General features: G+C 50.0%; 1 protein-coding gene across 5 annotated transcripts in view; it reads left to right on the top strand.

Annotated features, from left to right (window-relative positions):
- Positions 1 to 18,672, top strand: part of BCORL1 (BCL6 corepressor like 1) — a 60,605-nt gene that overhangs the window by 36,465 nt on the left and 5,468 nt on the right. For all 5 annotated transcript variants that reach the window (XM_070365381.1, XM_070365377.1, XM_070365378.1 and 2 more), the window contains 6 exons: positions 2,848 to 3,071; positions 7,524 to 7,745; positions 9,827 to 9,993; positions 10,743 to 10,888; positions 17,343 to 17,420; positions 18,420 to 18,573. In XM_070365381.1, coding sequence (XP_070221482.1) covers positions 2,848 to 3,071; positions 7,524 to 7,745; positions 9,827 to 9,993; positions 10,743 to 10,888; positions 17,343 to 17,420; positions 18,420 to 18,573 — 991 coding nt within the window. The remainder of the gene's footprint in view (positions 1 to 2,847; positions 3,072 to 7,523; positions 7,746 to 9,826; positions 9,994 to 10,742; positions 10,889 to 17,342; positions 17,421 to 18,419; positions 18,574 to 18,672) is intronic.

Here is an 18,672-nt window from a genome sequence, read left to right as displayed (position 1 = left end):
ATTGATTGGTCAGGAGTGAGTTGTCAAGCAGTTGGCCTCAGCCACTTCTGTTAGGATAAAGAGGAGCTTTTGTATCACCACTTCCTTGGGGCTCAGACAGTAAAAGCATCTGCCTACAATGTGGGAGACCCAGGTTCAGTCCCTTGGTCGGGAAGATCCCCTGGAGAAGGAAATAGCAACCTACTCCAGTACTCTTGCCTGGAAAATGCCATGGACAGAGAAGCCTGGTAGGCTACAAAACATGGGGTCGCAAAGAGTTGGACATGACTGAGCAACTTCACTTCACTTTTGTATAACCACAGCACTCTTGACAGCTTCAACATAACCACCCCCAGAAGCATAGGAGCACTACTCACTCGGCAAGGCATCCTACTGGTTGTGGGGTCACCTCCAGTGTTTGGAAACCAGATCATTCTCCCTCCATGTGTGTATCTATGGGTTTTGAGTTGAGTCTGTTGGGTTTGGCCTACGATTTTCTCTATATGTGATGCTAACTCTTCTTGAAGGAATTGCCTGGCAAACATCTCTCTTCTCCAGAAGCTCCACTTCCTCCTATTACTCCCCTCTTTCAGGTTGACATCACAGAGTCAGGCAGAGACCAAACTAGACCAGACAACTCCCGTGTGAGCCTCATGATCTTTCTTTTCATCCTGGGCTTGGGTCTCTCCTTGATTTGCAGAGGGGATAAGAAGAACCATTGCCACTCACATACCTGCTACCTTCACTCCCAGTTCCCTTCGGTGCTACCATGAGGGTGCTCCACCAGTGTCGGATAAACTCCAGAGCCTACCCTGCCCTGAGGACATGGGAAGGGGCTGCTGCTTTTCCTGCGGCATTGAATGCTGTAATATGGCTTCCCCATGTTTCCTGAGGTCCTCACAAGACTCGCTTCTGTTCCTTCCTCTTTTGCCTCAGCCCAAACTGGTTACATTAAAAGGCCTGGTTGATAGTGTGCTGGCTTGAAGTGCCATTAGAAGCCATCCAGTACAGCAGTTCTTTTTTTAAAAATTTATTTTGATTGGAGGCTCAGTATTTTACAATATTATGGTGGTTTTTGCCATACATTCACATGAATTAGCCATGGGTGTACATATGTCCCCCATCCTGAACCCCCCTCCCACCTCCCTTCCCATCCCATCCCTCAGGGTCATCCCAGTGCACCAGCCCTGAGCACCCTGTCTCATGTATCAAACCTGGACTGGTGATCTGTTTCACATATGATAATATACATGTTTCAATGCTCTTCTCTCAAATCATCCCACCCTTGCCTTCTACCACAGAGTCCAAAAGACTGTTCTTTACATCTGTGTCTCTTTGGCTGTCTTGCATATAGGGTCATCATTACCATCTTTCTAAATTCCACATATATGCATTAATATACTGTATTGGTGTTTTTCTTTCTGACTTACTTCATTCTGTATAATAGGCTCCAGTTTCATCCACCTCATTAGAACTGATTCAAATGCATTCTTTTTAATAGCTAAGTAATATTCCATTATGTATATGTACCACAGCTTTCTTATCCATTTGTCTGCTGATGGACATCTAGGTTGCTTCCATGTCCTGGCTATTGTAAACAGCAGCACAGCAGTTCTTAGGCAGAGGTGGGGACCCACTGGTGGACTAGGGAAAGTTGGGAGAATGGGGGGCTGTGACAGCTGGCCTTTTGAGAGCTCTGTGTGACCTGTGGAGAATTCCTCATGCTGTGATGATGGCTCCTCCATCTAGGTCTGCCCTTGGCAATGTCACACATAAGAGAAGCCAAGGTCAAGGGAGGTGGGTTGAGAACTCTTGGATCTTGCACAACCCCCTCATTTCACAACTTGGAGAAACTGAGGCTGCAGTTACTTCAGAGACATATTCATCTTTCACTGTTCACTAGGCATGGTGGCCAGTCCTGGCGGGGAGATAAAGACTACATGGGCATGGTCCTGCCTAAATGCTTACACTTAACTAACACAGTAATGATGCCTTACACTTTATAAAAGGATGGTGTGGATTCTATCCTCCTCATTTTACAGACGTGGAAACTAGGCTCCCGGAGATTATGACCTGCCCTCAGCAACCACACAGCTAATGGCCATGCCATGTAACAGTCATGTTAAGAGATAAGGATCAACTCAATCTGTCCAGCCCCACCCCATGGGGCTTAGGACTGACCCTGCTTTATGAAGCTCTTGGTATGGAGTTCCCAGCAGGCCTTCTGGAAATTGGAATGTGCTCTCTTCAGCGAGCTATGACTAGAACTAGAGATGTTGCTCAGTATGCCCCAGTGACTTGATTTCCAGCTACAGAGGGCAGCAGGTTTCTGTGACTGCCCCTCAGTTAAGTTGGCCTATGGCAGCTTATGGTTTCAGGGAGTTTCTGTGCCACTTTCATCTTTGTGTGCCTGGAGAGAGACCAACAGGGCAGACAGGCGGGTAGAGCTAAGGCTGTGAGGGACGCCTTCTCCCATTTACTCGCCCCTAGTGTACTACATGCTTCACTTCAGGAGAGCTGCTAGCTTTGTTTCATATTGGAGTGGAGAAAGAGACAAAGGGGGGAAATGCTGGGAAAGTTCTGATTTCCTTTTAAATAGACCCTCATCTTTGGGACAGCCAGATGGGCTGCCCCCTGCTAGCAAGGCTGGGAGTTGTCTTCTGCTTGGAGGGGAGGGACATTGATGTGGAAGCACAGTGTCTGTTCGAGAAGCATCTAGTGGAATAGGCAGCCCCGCACCAGATACTGGTAGGGAATAGTTACACAACTTTGTCCTGAGATTCTAATCCCCAAAGTCCTCTGATTCAACTTAGAGGAAGACGTTGCTTTTCTGTGTGCCATTTCCCTGACATCCATTCTTTCCTGCAGATTTAAAGGCCCGTAAGCAGAAGACTTCCTCCCAGAGCCCAGAGCACCGCCTCCGGAACAGGAACCTTCTCTTGCCCAACAAAGCCCAGGGGATCTCAGATTCACCAAATGGTTTCCTCCCAAACAACCTTGAGGAGCCAGCCTGCCTTGAAAATTCAGAAAAGCCATCAGGAAAACGAAAGTGCAAGACCAAGCACATGGTGACGGTCTCAGAAGATGCAAAGGTATGTTATCAGCCAGAGAAGTTGGGGGTGGAGACTGGGCTAGGGTGGCGTGTTTCCCATTTGAGGAACAGTCTTCTGAGCGAGTGAGTAAGTGCATGAACAGAAAAAGTGAAAGTGTAAGTCACTCAGTCATGTCCAACTCTTTGCGACCCCATGGACTATAGCCCACCAGGCTCCTCTGTCCATGGGATTCTCCAGACAAGAATACTGGAGTGGGTTGCCATGCCCTCCTTCAGGGGATCTTCCTGACCCAGAGATCGAACCCAGGTCTCCCACATTGCAGGCGGATTCTTTAATGTCTGAGCCACCAGGGAAGCCCGAGTGAGTGCATGGGGGGATTGAATTAACTCATATTTATTACAGTGTTTTAAACTAATTCTAGAAGGGTTGGGCTGTAGACTTGAAGAACGGGTACTGAAGTCAGAGCTAATAATAAGCATCTACAAACTGTAGGGTTTGGCCCAGGATGAATTTGCCTCAACAATCCTTGGATCTGCTTAGAGTAAGGGAAGAGTTAAAGAATATGGCAGAATGTTAGCCTGAATAGCTTGTTAACGTCCAATCAAAAAGCTTTTGTCTGGGCTTAACTCACTGGAAACCAATTAGCAAGTTTTCTGAGTCAATCAAGGTAGAAAACAATTTGTAGAAGCAGGGATGTTGATATCCAGACAAAGGTTGCCTGAGGGTGGGGCTGAAGGAATTCCACTTGGACTGGTCATATCTGTACTTTCCCAACTCCACTCCTCAGTTTCTGTGCTTCTCATGAGTGCCTACCAATCCATAGCCAAGCAAGGGCACTAGAACCCCTGTTCAAAACTGATGTCTCTTTGGGTTCTGATGTTCATGGCATTGGTGTTCAGTTCCACACCATGCAATTGAAAAAAAGAAACTCCCACGATCCTCTCATCCTGGAGGTGCGAGGATGTTTGAGAGATGCGAGGCTCAGGTTCAGATGTTTGCCTGTAATATGTGTTTGTCTTGATAACCAAAAATCAAAAGGTCGTATGAGCTGGTTTAGGTGGTTGTGACTCTAATGGCTCTTTCCAGCTCCAGAGCAGGGTCCCTGAGTGGCACTGGCAAAAGGTAGGAGACCCAGGTGCTCAAGTCCCCCATCCTTGTTTTGGAATCTGATTTCAGCGCAAACAAAGTGCTCAAGCCTATTTCTTCATCTTTAAAAAAAGGAGATGATACTTCCAGTCCTTTCCATCCCACAAGGGTGCTTAGGGGAGCAAAGGAGGCAATGGATGTGAAAGGCTTTGATAATGGTCAAGTGCTGTCTCTGAGGTTGGTGTAAACCCTTGAGCTTAGACCAAGGCAAGAATGAGGGGACAGAGACACAGGAACGCCAGGTAGCAGGGCCAGCTCCTGGAGACTCCAGAGGGGCCAAGGCAGGAACCGGGGCATCTGCTCTGGGCCAGGTGCTCTGCTCACACAAACACTCAGGTCCCACAGCAGCTGTCAGAGGTGGGCCCTCTTGTCGTCATTTTATAGTGAGGAAACCAAGGTTTGGGGAGTTTCAGGGACTTGCTCGAGGTTACTTGGTGGTCCGAGTCACAGACCTGGGGCATGAGGCAGGCCTGGCTGCCCCTGGGGCACCCCCAGCACCTACCCTTTCCATATACCTCCACCCTGTGAATGGGTGGCTTCTGTCTGCATTCAGGTGATGCTGGGGTAGGGCGAGGCTAGGCAGGAAGACGGTGCCACCCGGAGCAGCTCTGGTGGAAGGTGGACGTCCTCATCCCCTGCTCTTCCCCACTCACATGACTCCATCCCACACAAAGGTGACGAGCCACCTGACACTCAGCAGCACATGCTGATGCTTCTGTCTGGTAATTCTGCCTGGCAGTGTGTCCACTGGAATGTTCTCCCAGAGAGATTTTGTGCCTTCCCAGGGTCTCCCTTTCTCCCTCCCGCCTTTCTTTCTTTCCCAGTCACCACCACCTGCTCCAGTTGCCCCATGGCACAGTGCTTTGTAGTGAGAAGCAAGGCAGGGGGGGCGGAGACGCGCCTGCAACAGTGAAGCTGGCACATCAGCCAAAGGCTTCTTCCCACAGGGGCTCCAAGCCAGGGGCAGGGCAGGGGGGTCTTGCTCCTCCCTCTCTCTGGCAGGCTCCCTTTTCTCTGCCAGCTCTGGCCCCTTGACAGGGAATCACCCTTTGGCTCCTCACTTGGCTTAGCAACAACCTGGGCATTTTACCCAGCATCCTCCAGTATTACCATTGTACACCTCTGTTCTCCTGGCAAAAAAGCCACACTCTACCCTCATAGCCAGGGCCTTCCTGCTAGCTGGTATACCTCTCTGCCCTTTTGGGACGTGGACAGAGAGCAGCTCTTTTCTTGCAGTTTACCAGAGGAAACAAATGCCCTGGGTCAATGTCTTTTCCCTGGTGCAATTTCTTTTCTGGCTTCGTGTCTTTCTAGGCAACTCTTTTGGCTGCCCAGGGCTCTATGTGTAGCTGGATCAAGTCAACAAATGTTTGCTGCAGTGACATGCCCAACCCCAAGTTAATTGCTGTAAGGAACAAAAGAGATGACTACAATATGAACCCTAACCCCAGGGAGCTTAAAATGTAGCAGGGGAGGCCAGACTTGCCCATGAAACAACAGAAAGAAGTTGACAGTTAGGCATAAGGCATGGGATTATGTGATTCAGACTTGGTGTTCTGGGTGTGTAGAGAAAGGGCAGTGGGGACCACAGTGTTGTAGACGACAGGATTTAAGGGAGCCCTTGATGTTCTCAGGGATTTAGGTAAGTAGGATGTATTCATTATCTGTTGTGCTCAGTTGCTCAGTCGTGTCCAACTCTTTGCCACCCTATGGACTGTAGTCCACCAGGCTCCTCTATACATGAGATTTTTCCAAGCAAGAATACTGGAGTGGGTAGCTAGGGGAGAACTCCAGGGGATCTTCCCGACCCAGGGATCAAATGTGGGTCTCATGCATTGGCAGGTAGATTCTTTACCAGTGACCCACCTGGGAAGCCCTCCTAGTTATCTATTGCACTGCACAACAAACTACCCTAAGCTTTGGCAGTTTAACCCAACAATAAGCATGTATTATTTCATAGTTTCTGGGGTCAGGAATTCAGGAGCAGCTTTGCTGTGTTTGACTTGGGGTCTCCCATGCATGAGATTGCAGTCATGGTGTCAGCCAGGGCTCCATTCATGCAAAGGCTCGACTGGGGCTGGAGGATCTGCTTCTTGAGTGGCTCCCTCACATAGGTGGCAAGTCAAGGCTTGCTGTTGGTGGGGGACCTCCTTTGCTTGCCCCTTGGCCCTCTTAAGGGATGCTTGACTATCCTCATGACCTGGCAGCTGGCTTCCTCCTGAATGAGTGATTCAAAAGAGGGCGAAGCAGAAGCCACATTATCTTTTAGGCCGTGGCCTTGGAGGTCACACACCATCATCTCTGCCTTCTCCTGTGCGGAAGGGGCTACACAAGAGCATGAATATCAGGAGGTGGGGATCATCACAGTCATCTTAGAGTCTGATGGGGGCATTCTTGTCCTCTGGCCCCCCGGTGATTCATGTTCCTTCCACGTGCAAGTCATACCCTCCTCTCCCATGGCTCCCCCAAAGTCTTGTCCACTTACGGCATTAACTACAAGTTTAGAATCTCATCATCAAACTTAGATCCAGGTGAACATGAAGCACCTTGGGTCTGGTTCCTTGAGTACAGCTCCTCAAACGCAGTTACTCTCTGTCTGAAGTCCCCTCCTCTCATCTGAAAGAGACAAGTAACCTGCCCCTATGGACTCAATGAACCATGGTGTGCCAGACATGAGAACCTGTTCTGGATATTCTAGTTCAAAATGGGAGAAGAAAGGAGACAAGCACGGGTCATTCATGAGGAAAGGACTGTAATGTTTCGTGAGCACCCACCGTGTGCATTGTTCTGTGCTGCTCTAGCTCATTATCTCAAAGACCCTGTTGGGGAGAAAGTGAGGCTCTGAGAAGTTGGGTCTTGCCCCAGGTCTTGCAGCTAGTGGCTGGCAGAGGCAGGATTCAAAAGCTGGTCTGTCTGATTTGAGAGCCTGAGCACTTTCCACCAGCCCAGGTGGGCACGAGTGTGAGCCAGGGGGACAGTGTGCTAGGAGGTGGGGAAAGCCTGGTGAGGGCTGGATGTTGGGGGAAGGTTTTTGCAACAGAGTGAAGGCTTCCACAGCTGTGCCTCTTTCATCACAGCGAGCTGTCTCCACCTCTCTTCACTCTGAGAATTTGCTTCTGCTTATTTATCGAGGTGACTAGTTAAAAACTTCAACAAATGGGGATCAAGGCAGGTAAAGAAGGCGTGCAGAGTGTGTGAGAGAAGCTGGCATATCCCCTCGAGCTGTGTGTGCAATCCCTTCGTTATTGCTTGGTTTTTGGGGTTGAGGACTTGAGCCATTCTGCATCTGCTCGCTGGGTAGAAATGCGGTGGTGAGTTGTGCTGATCTGTGCCTCCGTTTTCCAGAGCAAAGGGCGTTGGAGCCAGCAGAAGACACGCCCTCCCAAATCTCCCACCCCAGCGAAGCCCACAGAACCATGCACACCCTCTAAGTCCCGAAGTGCTGGCCCAGAGGAGGCCTCCGAGTCACCCACAGCCCGGCAGATTCCCCCAGAGGCTCGTCGTCTCATAGTGAACAAAAATGCTGGCGAGACCCTCCTACAGCGGGCGGCCCGCCTTGGGTATAAGGTAAGGAACACCTCCTCATATCCACAGGATATTGTTACCCCAGCATCTGTGGATAATCTTCTCCCCATTGGCTCTTCTGTGGCCTGGCCAGGCCTTTGTTTGGGGCTTAAGTCCAGGATGGCCCCCTCCTACTGTGTATATGGTCTATGGGGCTGCCTCATCGCGACGTGCTGTGTGGGCTTGCAAACCCGATTGGATGTCAATTTAGGATGAATAGCATTGAAATGGTAAGACAATATCATCCAGTACCTTCATAGGCCAGAAATGGGATTTGGGGGGTTTTATGTCATCTTGAATTTCCCTGTGCCATGGCTCCCCACTCAGAGAGGAATGGGGGTGATCATCGCTCGCTCTTTATATCTCCCTCCAGCTTCCCCTCCTTTTGGCCTCCAGTAGTGGAGGGTCGAGTACATTGGAGGGCAGAGTTGAGCTCACCCCCACCTTATGCTGCTTCCGTATGGACTGGAAAGGAAGCTGGTGTTTGTTGAGCACCTCTTTGGTCATGTTAAGAGCTCTCGTTACTTCATATCCTTTCATCTTCACTGTGAGCCTATGGAGGTGGGTTTTATTAAGCCTGTTTTACAGGTGAGAAAATCAGGGGTTAGCTGTGTTAAGTGATGTGGTCACAGTCGCTCAAGCACTATGTGTATATGAGTCTGAATTCACACCAGCGTCTTCTTGATCCCCAAAAGGTAGGGGCAGAAGCCAGATTCATTCAATGACATTGTTGGACATTTTTGTTGATATGAGCGTATTTTGTGGATATGAGCTCCTTGACCATGTGCCTTTGCCAGCCACACCAGTTATTTCCCCAGGATTTGCTCTGAAGTATGGAAATGCTGGGCTATAGAGTAGGTCCTCTTTTTTTTTTTTCTTTTAAGGTTTCCAATACCCATAACTGACTCATTTAAAGACAGCTGGACTCCCAGCCAGGCGGGTTGGCATAAGAGAGCCACCTTGACACTGTCTCACTGGCAAGCCACCTATCTGTCTTGAGCACCTAGTGTGGGGGCCTGGATAGCTGGTAAGGGAGATCTAAAGAAAAAATGATGACCAACCCTTGCCCTTTAAGTGAGTTTTTTTTACCTGGGGCCAAAGCAGGCAGCAGGAGACCATAGGTGAACCAGTCAGGACAGGGCAAGGGCAGGTTGGACAGCCTGTGACAGGAGGAAGGGAAGGAGGAGGTGTCTGAGGCTAGGACAAAGAGGCGATATCTGTAGTGGTGGGAAGGGTGGGGGCTTCGTGACCCCTTGCTTAGAGACAATGTGACAGTTCCGTGTCCAGAAGGCAGCATCCCGACGCAGGCACACAGGCTCTAGCCATCCAGCCGGTGTGCTAGCTGTCAGTCAGGACGGCTGAGTCCCATCTCACAGGGGCCTGGGGGAGCTGACAAGAGGCCGCTGGTAGCTGCTGTCAGCCTCTTTCCCTCAGAAGAGGGACTGCCTCTCCCTTCTGCCTCAGCTTATCCACCATAGCTAGCTAGACTGCTTCTCAGCCTGGAGTCCCACTTATCGTCCTGTCATCTCAGCCCAGGAACACTGATTTATTACTATGGATGACTGCCCACCCTGGATGATACTCAGAACAGTCTTCATTTGAGGGGAGGGCTGGAACTGACTGCCCTGGGATACACATCCAGGGATGGTACTTACACCAGTTCTTTCTTCCTTGTTCTCAAATAACTGCCAGAGGCAGTGTTTGCCAGCACAAGTCTCATTTCTCTGGTCTGGGGCTGTCTCGCAAAGCCCCGGACGAGGGAACGGGCAGTCAGACCATGGAGGCCTGAGGGTGTGAGCTCTGGGTGGGCAGGTGAGCCTCTCTGAGGGGCTTACACCCACAGCCCACACCCTGATCAGTGTTGTCAGCCATTAGAAATGTCTCTGCTCTGCTGAGGACACTGCCCAAAGCTGGCACCTCAGGATTGATTTAGTTGACAATAGATTCTGAGATCTGCCCATCAGTCCCTGGACTAAAGAGCACGTTCTGAGACTCTTCGGACACGTGGAGAGCTTCAAGCCTAACCCAGGTGACTGCAAGAGTTTGGCCTCTCTTTGCTCACAGCACCCTCCCTGTCCCCACAGGACGTTGTCCTCTACTGCCTTCAAAAAGACAGTGAAGATGTGAACCACCGCGACAATGCCGGCTACACAGCCCTGCATGAGGCTTGCTCCCGGGGCTGGACTGACATCCTGAACATCCTGCTGGAGCACGGGGCCAACGTGAACTGTAGCGCACAGGATGGCACCAGGCAAGAAGGCTGCCCTCCCGTTTCCCCCACCCCTCTCCCCTGCTCAGCCCCTCCCTCAAGAGAATCCACCCCGCTTCAGGCCAGGCTGCGTGAATCCCTGGCTGGCCAGTCCATGTTGCCCACTGGTGGGAGGCCGGGGTTCTCTGGGGATCATCCCTGGCACCTGTCTTCAGGTAGAATCTCAGGCTTTAGGAATCAGAAGGCTGATCTTGACATACATCCCAGATTTGATTCTTGATTTGATCTCTATATACTTAAAAAAGGGACACCTGCCGTGTCTTAAAGAAACTGCACCCATTCTCCTGTGCTGTATCCGAGGGCCTGCTCCCTGGGCGAAACTGACCCCTGAACTGCATACCAGGTGGTGGGGGGGTGCTTGGGTCAGAGGCTGTGGGCTCTGCTGGGCCACCTGCTGGGTGTGCGGAGCAGCTCTGGGGCAGTCATCTGGGTTTTCCAGTCATATCCCCCAGAATTTTCTCTTAAGTTTAACTTCAGTTAGGGGCCTATTCTCCCCTGAGCTCCAGAACAACCAGCAGAGTGCCATTGGGGAACAGAAGAGAGAGAACTGGAAGGGAGGAGAAAGAGGCAGGGAAATATGGAGGGCAGTGCAGGCCAGGCAGGCTCCGTGCCCTCTTTCCCATGTTACGCTGGGCTCGTCTTACTTTGCTTTCCCTGCCAAGGTGGCCTGAGGCCTAGACACCCAGGTTCCCACTTGGATCCTGCTGTTCTCACCCTGTGTCACCTTGCAGGCCAGTTCACGATGCAGTGGTCAACGACAACCTGGAGACCATCTGGCTTCTGCTGTCCTATGGGGCTGACCCCACGCTGGCCACCTACTCAGGACAGACAGCCATGAAGCTGGCCAGCAGTGACACCATGAAGCGCTTTCTCAGTGGTGAGTATGACCCAGACTCAAAACCTCATTACCGGGGCTCTGACCCTGAGCTCCCGAGATATCATCTCACTCATTTCAAGCGACTCCTATGAGGGGCATCGGCTCTCCTCACATGTTTCTTTCTGGCAACTCAGAGATCTCTCTGAACTTTAAAAAGTCAGCAGGCAGCTTCGTCTCGTCCCTGTGCTGTGAGTGTTCTCACTGCATGCATCCTCTTCAGGGCCCCGGTCGCCCTTGGGGCCCCCTCTTCCCGCTCCGTGTGTGAGGTAGGCCTCTCTGTGGGACAGTGGCCCCACTAGTAGTTTGAGTTTGGGGCAAAATGTGTGGACTTGTGCTTTGAATGGTCTGCCAGTTGCAGAGAGGTGGCACTTAACAGTTTGCTTTTGTTTTTGCACCTGCACTTTATCTCTGTTGGTGATCAAAGTTCAGCCCTTAGGACCATTCCACTTGCTTTATTCCTCACACCCTGTGGTAACTGTGATGTTCCCTGTGCATCCTCCTGTTCTTTGCTCTTCCTCCCTCACTTGCCCCCTCTGGAAAAGTAGTGTTAAGGCCCGTGGCAAGCACCACAAGCCAACTTGCATTTGTTTTCTCATTAGTGGATGACAGCTGTTTGTCTGCAGTTAGATAGCTCTACGGAGTTGGGCAGTGGGAGGAGGGAAGTCTGGCTTGGGCATGCTCAGTGGAAATCTCCTCAGACTTGACCTCTGAATAAAGGAACCCTACCTCCTGTGTGATATTACAGCTTGGCCCTTGCTCCAGCAGTGACTTCTTCAGCCTGCCTAAGCGCAGTTGGGTGGATGGAGCAGCTGGAGGTTGTGTCACTGATCCTCTTCGGAGGCTTCAATGGTGGTAGAGCTCCTCTTACCCTGGAGGCTGGCAGGACCAAGGGTTTGCCCAAGGCTGTTTCCTGTCTCCCAGGCTGTGGCCTCAGTTAGTACGCCCACCCCCACCCCACCATCAGGTACAGTCCTAGGCTCCCAAGCAGGAGCTCATTTGTTTATGGAATATAGGTTAACCAGGCAGCTGATGATGGAGGAGGAAACGAAGTAGTAGCCTGAGCCGAAGGTCCCCGTGGAAGGAGGACTAGGTACTGAAGGAAGGGCCTTCTAGGTACTGAAGGAAGGGGAATGATGGGTCAGGGAGGCCCTGACCCCTGCATGGGTGCCCCCATCCAGTCCACAGCCAGGCTTCTGCCCCACAGCCAGACCCAGCCTCTCCGGCTGGGGCAGGAGGACTGCCTCCTTCCTCCACCAGCTCTGGGGCCCAGGCCTGTCTGTGAGGGCAGAGCCATGTGGGGACACTCCTTCAGGCATTTGCTCTGGGCTAGTGAGGACTCTTGTTCAGTTTAACTGGGCTGCGTGCGGCTCGGGGCAGGCCACCCTCTGTGGCTTCTTCCCACATACCACTCTGCACTCTCCTCCACACAAATGTGTGTTGTTGTCTGCACTCCACTCAATTCCCAGGGGAAGCTGGCACACAGGAACACCCAGAGCATCTCAACATGATAAAAGCGCCTCATGAAGCACTCCTCTGACCGGAAGGTCTCATCCAGAGGCCTCTTTGGGCTGGAGACCACCCTCCTGAGGGCTTGGGGCCCTCTGGATGCAAATAAAGCTGTCTCTAACCTCCGTGGTCACAAAGTCTTTTCTTCGTGGACCCCTTCTCCAAAATCCCCAAGGAGTTTGAATGTTGAAACCATTTGAAGTAGTTACTTCTCATTTGAAAAATGAGAAGTAAACAGTTTTCTCTTTTCTCATGTCTGTTACCTAATCCCAACTACTGGAAAGCCTTCGATGCCTCCTTAAACTAACTCGAGTTTAGTCTGTGCTGTGGACACAAGAGAAGACTTTCCTGAATTCTGGCACTTCCTAGCCTCTCCAGGCTGAACACCTTCATTCAATTCTTGACATTGTTTCTCAACTTTATGGGCATGGAGCTATAACTTCATAATGGGGGCCAGGAGCTGAAAGGAGTGTTAAAACTGGGCCACCTCTTTTCCATGCAAATACTGAGTGCCAATTAAAGGCAGAGCTCTGACTGGCCATTAGGGAAAGTGCTCAAGCTGGTTAGGACCTTGGCAGCCGGGGAAGTAGGCACTGGCAGCAGTGAGTAGGCTCCGGGAGGGGGGACTTGAGCTCAAAGGCTGTTGGAGGTGATAAGAGGTTAACACTTAAGGTTTTTAAGGTTGAGGAAAACTCACCTAACAGAACGATTTTGAAGTGAACAATTCAGTGGCATCTCCTACATTCACAATGTTGAGTAACCATCACCAGGAGCTTTTTCAATTCCTCCAATGGAGTGTCTCTCTTGTTTCGTATCAGCTCCCTACGTCTCCTCTGTCCCGAATCTCAAGAAATGACTGGGTAGAGTGGCTGCTGGAAGCGCCATGAGGTTGAAGATTGGGGAGGCAGTTCCTTCCTCTGCCCCACCTCCCCAACCACTACACCTCAACACACCAGTGTGGACTTCTGGATTTCTTTTTACCTTGCCTGTCTGGCTGAGGTAGTTAAAAAGCTCTTTACTTTCATCCCCAAGCATTTGCCTGACCAAATTCCCCACAGATTCATTGTCTTCTTCCTCCCCTAGTGGGGATCCCACTGGGCAGCAGATGAAGGTGAGTCCCTGTAGGGTGTCAAGGGCGGAAATGGTGAGCCAGTATCAGGGTTGTGCCTCGTGTAGAGCATCCCTCATTTTGTGCAAGTCTCCTCTCCTGGAAAACGCGAGGAATCAAATCCTCATTTAAATACACAGCAGAGTGGTATCCTGTAGTGAATTATTTTGTAAAGCAGAAGATGCTGGTGATTCATGTGGGTTGACAATGTGGATATTCCTCCATTGCCTTTGCTTAGCACGAGGCCCCCGTCTCCTGAGACCCTGGAGAGTATAGTGCTGCTTCTTCATGTGTTCATTCACCCATGTGTTTATAGAGCACCTGTTAAGTTTCAGGTACAGTTCTGGGTACTGGAGGTCAGACAGTGAACCCTTTGTCTCTCATCCATGTCCTTGGAGAACCAAGCCATCCAAACCTTCCAAGAGGCCTTTGGAAGAGCTCCTTCTTGGGCCAGATTACAGGCAGGCATGTGACTGATTTCCCTTTGACCCTTTGAGGAAAAGAATAATATGCAGCCTAGCCAAGGGAAAACAGACTGGTTTTTCGTCCTCTGTCGCAAAGAATGTGGGAGCTGGGGGTAGTTGTTGCAGTTTGGGTTGGGGCATTGGAGGAACTCTCAGGACTGCTTTTCCTTCCACCAATGAAAGGGTTAGTAGTTTACCACTTGAGGTCACTGAATCACAGGTTTTTGTTTTTCCTGCCAGAGACCTCGGCCATATGACCCCCCTGTCGATGAGTGTTTGTTTTTTGTTTTCTCCCCTTTCATGTCCCTCAGCTGGTGACTTGGTTGTAGGAGATGGGCAGGGGTACAATGGGACCCTAGGAAATAGAGAAACTTCTATTTCCAGGGCCACCACTCACATTGAATACTTAAAAATATTTTTTTTTAATCAAGGCAAGATTCATGTAAGATAAAATTAAAAGTGAACAGTTCAGTGGCATTTAGTGTGTTCACAATGTTGGACAACTACTACCTCTATCTAGCTTCAAAACATTTTCATCCCCCCCCAGATGAAACCCCATACCCAGTGAGCGGTTGTTCTCCACCCCTAACCCCAGCCCCTGGCAACCGCCTGTCTGCCTTGTCTCTATGGATTTGCTGATTCTGGACATTTCGTATAAAAGGGAATCATACAATATGAGGCCTTTTGAGGCTCACTTCCTCCATGTAGCATCATATTTTCAAGGTCTGTCCACTTAGTGGCATCTTTTTAATGGTGAATACTATCCCCTCATCTGGATAGATCACATTTTCTTTTATCCATTCATCAGTCAAGTGACATTTGGGTTGTGTCCACCTTTTGGCAACTGTACCTAGTGCTGCAGTGAACACACATGAACAAATATTTGAATACAAGTTTTCAATTCTTTGGGGTATATACCTAGAAGCAGGATTGCTGGGCTGAGGGTACTTTTTGAAGGCAAGGGTAAGAGAAAAGAACTCAAAGTTACAGGGAGGACAAGGGAAAATTAAGGAAAAGGACTCACTCTTCCTCCTGACTGTACATGAAGACACGTGTGGAAATGCGCCTCGAAGCTGCCCTGTCAAGCAGACTTCGACAGTTCCTTTTGTGCACCACTCGTGGGCCAGTTCTGACTTTGGCATCTTTGTCTGTGCCAGTTGACTTCGGACTATCTCAAAAGGCACATTCACCTGCAAGTGAGAGAGATCTGTTGTCAGTGAGGAGAATTAGATGAGTGCCTGGCAGCCTCTGAAGGCAGGTCCGAGAGAGGAGCCCCAGGAGTATGGTGAGCGAGGGCTGCTCTGCTGGAGGCCTCTGGTGACCATAGTCACTTGAATGCTTATGTGCCAGCACACAGGCTAAACAAGCCCTTGACTTTATAGTCTCGCCTTGTAGTAGTTTCCCCACGCTCTTACTTCCCCCATGGTGTTTATTATGCTCTTACTGTGCCAGGCACCTGGGCTTTGGAACTGGGGAGACAGTGATGAACAGGACAGATGTAGTCCCTGACTTTGGGGAACTTACAATCTCATTCCTTTATCTCCCAGGACACCTAGCGCAGGGCGAGGCACCAAATATACTCACCTACCTGACAGATGCCTTTGGAAGAAATTACTTCCAACTCCCAAATGGCATAGGGTACAGAAGAGGAGATAAGCTGGCATCTGGGACCTCATGAGTTTTTCATGGAATACTCAAAGGATCTAATATATGTGATGAAGGATTTTCCACTCTGGCTCCTCCACCATTACTTTGAAAGCTTCTCTCTGACTGTCTTTTCCTCTCAGAAGAAACTCCTCATCTCCTAGGGGGTTGCCAAAAAACAAACTACTTTCAGTTGCTCACAACAGCTGATGGGCACTTTTGCTGATAGAATGTGTGACCCAAAGGGAAGGTATCCTGGAATGTGGTGGTGCCTTCCATCCAGGGACTTAGCTCTGCTCCTTTAAGAGTAGCTACCAACTTCCTCCTGGGATTTGCTTTTCAGGGGGCACCCTCACCCAACCTGTGCCCTTTGGACTCTCTCCTGTCCTGTTACCCAGGTGTCACTTGAGGGCAGGTGGCAGCCATACACAGCTAAATCAGCTTGCCACCTGTACTACGTGGCACATTGGCAACCACTGGGCCATGTGCCCACAGATGATACAGTTGAATTTGTCATGGAATCCTGCTTTTTGTCCACATGGAGCCAAGAGGTGAAACAATTCATCTAGATGATGCTTAACTAGGAAACAGGGAGGCTAAGAGGTGGCCTGATGTCAGTTCTCAGATTGTGTAAGCAAAAGGTTGTTTGAAATGGTTTTTTAGGGAGAGGGAATTTGGCAGTCCAGTGGTTAGAACTTGGAGCTTAACCCAACTTAAGCCAGGGCCTGGGTTCAATTCCTGGTTGGGGAACTAAGATCCTATAAGCCACAAACCCAAAAAAAGAAAAAGCGCTAAATCCTAACCCCGTAGCCTCCTTGTTTCTTAGTTTCATCCATGCTGTAGGTAACATGTCTCAGCATTCAGTTCTCCTAATGGCCGATCACTGTCCCATTGTGTTAACCTTCATTTTGTTTCTCACTTCATCAGTTGAATGATATTTGAGTTGTTTCCACTTTTTGGAGATTGTGAATAGATCTGCTCTGGAACATTCATGTACAAGTTTTTGTTTCAATACCTGTTCTTAATTCTTTTGGGTATTGCTGTGGAAGCAATAGGTTTTCATGAGGATAAACTTGGTCATCCCCCCCCCCTCACCATTCCATATTTTCAAAGACGAGACAGAAGGAATTATGCTTCCTTTATCTTCCTTTGAATTGGCAAGATCACGATTGGATATATGAACATTGTGACCAGCAGGGGACTGAAATCTTGGGATGGATCTAGGATTCTGCTTGCAGAGTAATGCCCTACATCATTTGAAGAAGGGGTCCCAGGCCTAAATGCTTTCAGGCTGATCATGTTAGAGAGCAGGCAGGCTGGGCGGGGCCTGCTGAGCTGGAGAACGCACATGTCGCCTCTCCCTCCAGCCAGCTGACGACATGCAGTAATGTGGGTACAGTGTTGCCAGATCTCTTGATTTTTTTTTTTCAAGAAAACTTGGAAATCTGAATTTTTAAGTGAAATCTCCCAACTTTAAAATGTTAGAAGGTAATTAAATTGTGGAGGTTTAAAACACTGGGCCAAAACCCAGGTGGTCAGTGGGCTAGATTTGGCTCTTGGCACTGGTTTGTAGCCTCTGATGGATAGCAGATCTCTCTGGGGTCGCTCCTGGCCCTTCTTGTGGTCCTTCCTTCCCATCGCCCATTCTCCTAATGCCAGATGAATATACTTTGCTTCTAGATTCCTCTTTTCGTCTACCCCCTATTCTCACTGCCCTTTCTTCTTTCATCAGATCACCTCTCAGATCTCCAGGGCCGAGCAGAGGGTGATCCTGGCGTCTCCTGGGACTTCTACAGCAGTTCTGTGTTGGGTAAGCTTTAAGCGGATGCTTCCCGCCCTGGTCTATGTCTCAGATGTATGGGATCTGCTTTGGGGATCACTGATTCTTCTTAAAGACAGGAGTGACCCAATGGAGCCCTTCTTCACCTGCTAGTAGCTTACAGACCCTTTCACCCCCCACTCCAGCCCGTGCTTCTCCCAGACTCAGAACTTGGTGGCCGAAATCAAGAGATGCCATTGATTTGGACAAAGCCATCCGTCATTAGCCCTCTACCACTCCCCACCCTGGGTACTTTGTAAATTCTCTCTTTCCCAAGCTCCCTTTCTTCTCTGTTGCTTTGTCCTAACCCTGCTGGAGGCCCCCATGTGCACTGTCGCCTCTTCTGGTATTGCTCACACTCAAAAGGGACCCAGTCCCCCCTCTGGTAGCTACCATCCCTCCCTACCCTCTCCCCAGGATGCACACAGAGTTTCTGAGAGAGCTGCCGGCTCCCGAGTCCTTAGCTCTGCCTGAGCCTTCCTCTGTCAAAAGAGTAGTGAGCCTTTCTCTGAGGCTGTCATCCAGCGCTCTCCCAGATTGAGGAAGGTGCCCACTCCTAAGTTTGGGGGAAGCTGGAGCAGGAGAACAGGCCACACATGAATGTGCAGCTAGAAAAGGTCAGAGGCCTAGTCCCTGCCACTGGGTTTCTGGGGACCCATGCAGGCAGGCAGGCAGCTTTCAAAGCTGCGGTTTGAAGGGCAAGTATTTTCCTTTGCCTCTGACTGCTGATGGTGTCTTCAGGCTTCTGTCTCCAGCAGTTGGGCAGCACATCCTTCACACCTCCTTGCTTTTTTCTCAGTTGAAAGGTGGAGGAGTATAATGAATCTGTGGCCACTAAGCACTACCTCCCGGGTCTAGAACATTCACATGCCCTCCCAAGGATGAGAGACATTTGACCCCAACCAGTGATCTGTATCTTGTTGGAGCATTTCTTTTCTGTGGTATCATGTATGTAGCTAAGTACTAATTCCCTATATGATGTCTTTCCAGAGGAAAAAGATGGGTTTGCCTGTGACCTCCTCCATAATCCTCCTGGGAGCTCTGATCAAGAAGGAGATGATGTGGAAGAGGATAATTTTATGTTTGAGCTCTCAGATAAGCCTCTTCTCCCTTGCTACAACCTCCAAGTGTCAGTGTCCCGCGGGTAAGTGTTTGAGTGGTCTATGGGGACCGAGCGCTAGGATCCTGGGATGGATGGAGTTCTCCTGCAGGAAGCTGAGACCTGGAGAACAAATGTTAGAGC

This window comes from Bos mutus, chromosome X (assembly GCF_027580195.1).
Source record: "Bos mutus isolate GX-2022 chromosome X, NWIPB_WYAK_1.1, whole genome shotgun sequence".
Taxonomy (NCBI): Eukaryota; Metazoa; Chordata; class Mammalia; order Artiodactyla; family Bovidae; genus Bos; species Bos mutus.
The sequence above is the reverse complement of the archived record's forward strand: the minus strand, read 5'-3'. Positions and strand labels throughout refer to the sequence as shown.